This window comes from Ursus maritimus, unplaced genomic scaffold (assembly GCF_017311325.1).
Source record: "Ursus maritimus isolate PB19 unplaced genomic scaffold, ASM1731132v1 scaffold_19, whole genome shotgun sequence".
NCBI lineage: Eukaryota > Metazoa > Chordata > Mammalia > Carnivora > Ursidae > Ursus > Ursus maritimus.
The window spans coordinates 57,286,847-57,292,774 of NW_024424341.1; the positions used below are offsets into that span (position 1 = coordinate 57,286,847).

At 59.8% G+C, this 5,928-nt stretch overlaps 1 protein-coding gene across 3 annotated transcripts in view; it reads right to left on the reverse strand.

The window, feature by feature from the left end:
- Window positions 1-822: 822 nt before the first annotated feature.
- The window catches only part of LOC103657256 (nitric oxide synthase interacting protein), a 13,252-nt gene continuing 8,146 nt past the window's right edge, over window positions 823-5,928 (reverse strand). For all 3 annotated transcript variants that reach the window (XM_040634298.1, XM_040634300.1, XM_040634299.1), the window contains 8 exons: window positions 5,650-5,720; window positions 4,801-4,906; window positions 3,615-3,696; window positions 1,955-2,114; window positions 1,746-1,864; window positions 1,408-1,595; window positions 1,154-1,262; window positions 823-929 (listed from right to left, as the gene is read on the reverse strand). In XM_040634298.1, the coding sequence (XP_040490232.1) occupies window positions 858-929; window positions 1,154-1,262; window positions 1,408-1,595; window positions 1,746-1,864; window positions 1,955-2,114; window positions 3,615-3,696; window positions 4,801-4,906; window positions 5,650-5,719 (906 nt within the window). In that variant the 5' untranslated portion in view covers window position 5,720 and the 3' untranslated portion in view covers window positions 823-857. The remainder of the gene's footprint in view (window positions 930-1,153; window positions 1,263-1,407; window positions 1,596-1,745; window positions 1,865-1,954; window positions 2,115-3,614; window positions 3,697-4,800; window positions 4,907-5,649; window positions 5,721-5,928) is intronic.

The window sequence follows — 5,928 nt, forward strand, 5'->3', positions numbered from 1 at the left end:
GTGAAAAGGTAGAGATTGTTCACTGAACAGAACAGTATGTGCACTGAGAGGTCACGGTGGTTGAAAACACTTCTCCTATGCAGAGAAAGATCTGGAAGGACAGAACCTAGGTATCGCTCAGGAAGGCAGGAATGCTAAGGCTTGATCTTTCTGATCTCTGCTTGACTCTATGTTCTGCCTCGCACACTGCCCGGGGGTTGCTTTTGGGAGTCAGTGGTCATTAAAACAAAACTCTGAGAGCTGCCCCTGTGCTCCCAGCCCGGCCAACTGCAGGCAGGCCCGCCAGGCCCCACGCTCTACAGCTTCCTTGCCCCTCCCGGCTCTGCTCCTCACCCCTGCCAGGTCCTATGGCCCCGGCAGCCTATGCAAGCCTCTGGCGGGCTTTCTTCTTGCTCTTGGCCTTCCTGCAGTCAAGTGTCAAGAGAGGAGGGCTCCTGACTGCCTTCTCTAGACTGGAGCCAGCTGCTCGCTCTCACCGCATTCTGCCTCCTTGGGGTGTCCTACCACACTGTACTTTGAGACTGGCATTCCGGGACATCTCATGGGCTTTGGCAGAACTCAAAAAGATGCGAGGGGATTTCTGCGTAGCCTGTTCGAGTGGCGCCTTTGTATGCTCTCGCTTTGGACTCTCACTTCTGGCCACTCTTACCCAGTGTTAACGCTGCGCCAGTGCGTTCAGTTCAGATTTTATTCCTAACGTCGGGCCACCTTTAACGTAATTCGCCCGCGCCTTTGATTCCGGGCTCCGCAGCAGGCACACGCTGGAGGGCTGCCTGGGGGCCCAGGGCTCCAGCGCGGCCAATGAAGGCACCACACGGCCAGTGAGTCCAAGCCCGTTTATTTGGTCTCCTGTGCATTCAGGCCTGCATCACCGGCCTCGACTTCTCAGCCTGCAGCTTTACTCCCGAGCCCGCGAAGCCTGTGCCGCCCTGGGGAGGTGGGGACAAGGCCAAGGTGGGGGCAGGTCGGGCTGCCGGGGCGGTAGGGGGAGTTCTAAACCCGGTAAGGTGAGGCAGGACCCCAGTAGAAGGGCAGGGGCGGGGCGTGGAGGAGGCTGGCCTCCCGTGAGGGGGCGGGGTCCCGGGGAGGTGGGGGCAGAGGGGAGGGGGCGGGGCCTTGGAGAGCGAGGCCGGGGAGGTGGGTCACGGCTCACCCGCTGCAGCACGATGATGTCGCGGTCCGTCAGCTTCTCCCCGTTCACGGGGTCTACCATGTCTTTCCGAATCAGCTTCTCCACGCACTCCAGGGTGACCACAGCTCCACTACGGTGAGTGGGGAGAGTGAGGGGCGGGGGGCGGGGCACCGACCAGAGGCCCCGCCCCGACGAGGGAAAGCCCCACCCCCGAGCCCGCCCCACCCCGCCCCGCAGGCCCCGGGATCCTCCCCCGGGTGACTCGCGTGACTCACGAGGGCCGCAACACGGCACAAGGCGTGGCGTTGCTCAGGCTGTCGCGGGTCACAGCGCACACGTAGCGCTCACTGCGTGTGATGAGCCCCACGCGGTCCACGGAGCCGTCGAGTGGCGTGAAGCGCACGGGGGTCAGGTCCGACATGCGCAGTGGCTTCCCGGACATAGGGCAGGTCACGGTGCGTGACTGCGCGGGACAGAAGGGAGGCAGGGTCAGCAGGCAGGGCTGGGGCCAGGTGTAGGAAAAGAGGGGGGGGGGTGTTCCCAGGCAGGAAGGGACCCCGGGGGGATTCTGGCCCTCTGGGCCCAAGTGGGCACAAGGTGCTGGGATACTCACAGGCTTCTCCAGCTTGGTGGCCTTGGCCTCGGGGGTCAGCGACGGGATCCAGAAGCTGGGCAGCGCTTTGTCCTTGTCCTTGCCCGTGGGGCCTGCGCTGGACCCAGGTCGGGCATCATCTGCAGGGGGAAATGGGTTCAGATGCCACTCCCGGGGAGGAACCTGGCCCCGCGGGACCCCCACTCACTTGCAAGTCTGCTCCCCCTCACCTGGGCTGTTCCCGGAGGCGGCCTTGGGCGTGAAGGGGTTGAGGGGCCGGCTCACGATGGCTGCCTCCTTCTCCAAGAAGCCCCGCACCTGGTCCTGGGCCGCAGCCCGCTGCAGCTCTTTCTGCTCCTCACGCCGGGCACCCCGCTGTTTCTCATAGGCCTGGGGACAGCCAGAAGGAAGTGGACTGTGTGTCTCCCTGTGGGTTTTGAGTCTGAGGGTGGCTCTTCCCATTTCACAGGTGGGTAAACTGAGGCCTACAAAGTGGACAGTCCTCACACTGTTCGTAGAGGCTGGTGACTGCCAGGGTGTGAACCTTTAACCTGCTGTATCTGTGGTGTAGCTTTGCTGCCCTTGCTCGTCTCTTCCCCTCCTGCAGGACACCTAGGTCATTTCCCATTTAGCTGGTTTGGGATTCAGTGGCTTCCCTGTTCCTGGGCAGCAGAGTGGTCAGCAGCTTGGCAGGAGACAGATGGTCTGACTTAAACCTTGCCTCTGTCACTAATGAGCTCTATGGCTTCCAGTAAGTGCTGTGATTGCTCCTGGTCTCAGTTTCTTCGTCTGTAAAACGGGCTAACAACAGCGACCTACCTCACAGGCTCACTGGGTTATGCAGGATTTCTGGGACACGCTTAAACCTTGCCTAGCACATGGCAAGCGCTCCATAAATGTACCTGTGGGCCACGTTATATTTTAAGTGTATGAACTACAGACCCTGTCCCGCCCTCCAGGCGAGTTCCAGGAGAGTAAGAAGCAATTAACATTCACGGAGCCTTGACTGCGTTGGTGGCGTGGGTGTGCGCATGCGCAGAGGCAGGGATGCGGTGCTGAGCTCTGAGACTGCCCTGTGCCCCCCACCCCAGCTGAGGGAGGAGAACACTGAAGCTGACCGGTGCTCGGGAGGGCCTCTGGCGTGGTCACCATGATGAGGGAGTGCAGGGGCAGGTCACAGGCGCAGGGGAAGCCACTCGCTCAAGACAGAAGGCTCAACAAGAATGGAGCCCTGTGTGTTTCTGGAGCTCTGGGAAGCCTGGCTGGAAAAGCTGGGAGGCAGGCCCGCTGTGCCCCAGACACAGTGATAAACAGGGTCTCTCCTATCCATGAAAATAGTTCACCCATAGAAAGTGGGCATGGCTCCAAGTAAAGCCCCTGAGAATTCTGACCTGTGGGCATCTCCCGCATGCCCTGTGGTGCCCTCTGATTTGGCCCTGTGGACCCATTTTAGAGCCACCGAAACTGAGGCCCAGAGAGATGAGGTGACATCAGTTAATTCAACAAGCATTCACGGAGAACCTAGGGCCAGGGGGCAGGCAAGAGATTTGTTCCCTACCCCTGGGGCCAGCCGTCTAGCGGGGGAAGTGGGCACGAGTTGGCCACATGCAGAATCACAACCACGACAAGTGTCAAGAGGTGGCAAGGATAGACCCTGGGGCCCCTGGACTAGCAGGAGGTCAGAGGAGGCAATGCCTGGGCTGATATCTGGAGGAGGAGAAGGATTTAACCAGAAGTGGGGGGGTATGGTACACCAGGCAGTGGGAACAGCCCAGGCAAAGGCTCAGAGGGAAAAGGAACTCAGAAAGGAAGCCCAGAGCAGCTCTGCTTGTGACCTCAGCATCAAAGCCGCCTGCCCCTGCCTGTGCCCCCTCCCCCCATCCCCATCACCTTCATCTGCCTGGCGATCTCCTTCTTCTGGTGCAAAATGTACTCGAGGATTGCCTCCCGCTCATACAGGTAGCCATCCGGGCTGTAAGGACAGGACAGGGTGAGAAGTGTCAGTGCCCTACCCTGGGCACCCACTAAAGCCTCTTACAGGGAGTGGGTCAGTCACTCGGCGTGGCTCCCTGAGGTGGACCAGACCATCTCTGTTCTCCGGGCTTTGTAATCTACTCCGACATGTGTGTGTGTATGGGGCGGGGGGGGATCTTGTGCTGTAAAGGGTTAACTCAGCAGGCCTGCGTGATCGTGATCCATGATCCGAACCCTGCACATTCCAAAGGACTGGCCCTTGACCAGCCCCAGGAGGGAACCTGGGAGCCCCTGGAATGTGCTGCCTGATAAAAGTATCTTAGTTCACCTGGGGCACATGGGGGTGGGGGGCCTTGGGTCATGTGGTATCAGTTAGACCTCTGGAGGGGCTGGAGATCAAGGTCAGCCCCAAGGAGGTCAGCCATGTCTCCAGGACCAGCCTCCAATAAAAACCCTGGATACCGGGGCTCGGGTGGACTTCCCTGGGGGGCAGCACTCCCGCGTGTTGTCACCTGTTATTGCTAGGAGACCAGCGCTGTCCCTGGGACTCTGTCTGGAGAGGATGACTGGAGGCTCACTCCTGGTCCCTCCCAGGCTCTGCCCCACATGTCTCCCCCCACTGCTGACTTAATCTCCCTCTTCGTCCTGTCACAAGCTGTCACTGACTAGAACCACCTCCCCCAGTTCTGTGAGTTCTTCTCATGAACCCCTGAACCTGAACGTGGCCTCGGGGACCCTAAACCACGGTCGGCTCTCGTCACTCTCTCTGTAACACAGACCCGCACGCCGAGCCCATATTCAGTCACTGGACCAGCACCTTTTACCCACGATCTCACTGAAGCCCCCGCCAGGCCGTGAGGCAGGTAACAGTGAGGGCTCCACACAGGAGCTGTTATTATGGGCCAGGCAATGTTCCAAGGGCCCGACCCTCTATTACAAATGTATTCTTTCCCGCACCCCGTGGAACACGTTAGGATCATGCCCATGTCTCGGATGAGCACACTGAGGCTCTGAGAGGTGAAGGGGCTTGCCCAGGGCGCCCCGGCTGTGTGAGCGGCCAGACCCACGCATGCGGCCCCCTCCAAGCAGCTCCCCGGCTCACGTGACGACAGGGTCATGGCAGGGCTGCAGAGAGAGGCAGCAGCAATCGAAGTCCTTGACGGCATCCCGGCTCAGTCGAATGTTCTGGGTCCCGTAGCCTGAGGCCGCTGGGGACAGAGACAGACAGGGGGATGGAGGGACAGGAGACATGCCCCTTGCCCAACCCCAAGAGAAAGGCAGAGAGAGAGCGTGGAGGCAGGGGGTGGGGGAGAAATAGGCAGTCAAGAGCTTGGGCTGTGTGTCTGTGTGTCTGTGTGTCGGGGGCAGGGGCAAGACTCACAAGAAGGTGTTCATCCAGAGGGTAAGTGACAGACAGACAGACAGGCCTGGTCACTGAGGAAGCTGGGTAGAGAGGCTCACAGCTGACTCCCCTCCGCCCCTCTGGCTCTGTGACCAAACTCAAGGTCCTGTGTCTCTCTGGGCCTCAGTTTCTGCCTCTGGAACATGGCCATGACAACAGCGATTGATGAGTTCCCGTACAGAAATGCCCATTATAGGGGCGGGGTGGGGGGTTGTGCGGGATGGCCAAGGGCTAGTCCTCGTAAGGTCATGACCATCAGTCGGGCGGAAAGTCAGGAGGCACAACCAGAGGGGCAGGGGGGATAGTGACTTCTTTTATTTTTTAAGATTTTTATTTATTTGATACAGCACAAGCAGGGGGAGCGGCAGAAAAGGAGAGGGAGAGGGAGAAGCAGACTCCCCGCTGAGTGGAGAGCCCGATGTGGGACTTGATCCCAGAACCCTGGGATCATGATCCGAGCCGAAGGCAGACGCTTAGCCAACTGAGCCACCCAGGCGCCCCGGGGATGGTGATTTCAAAAGACATTTGTCCCCCTGCCAAACCTGATACCTGTGTCCTTCTTCTTCTCGTGATAGGTGTAGACGGCTCCTGCCGTGCAGTTCTTGCCGTGCCGTGTCATCCTGAGGGAAAGAGGGGACAGTCGCAGGGCTGTGGTGGAGGGAGTCCACAGGGTGGTCAGGCCCTCAGAGCTGATCTGCCCCTGCCCCGCCAGATGGGAAAACTGGGGGTGGGTCAGGGGGAGGACTTTTCCCTCCCCCCCAACTGCTAGAGAGGCAGTGGCACAAGACTTACGGGCTGTTTCTTCTCTGATCTGCACTTTATTTATTC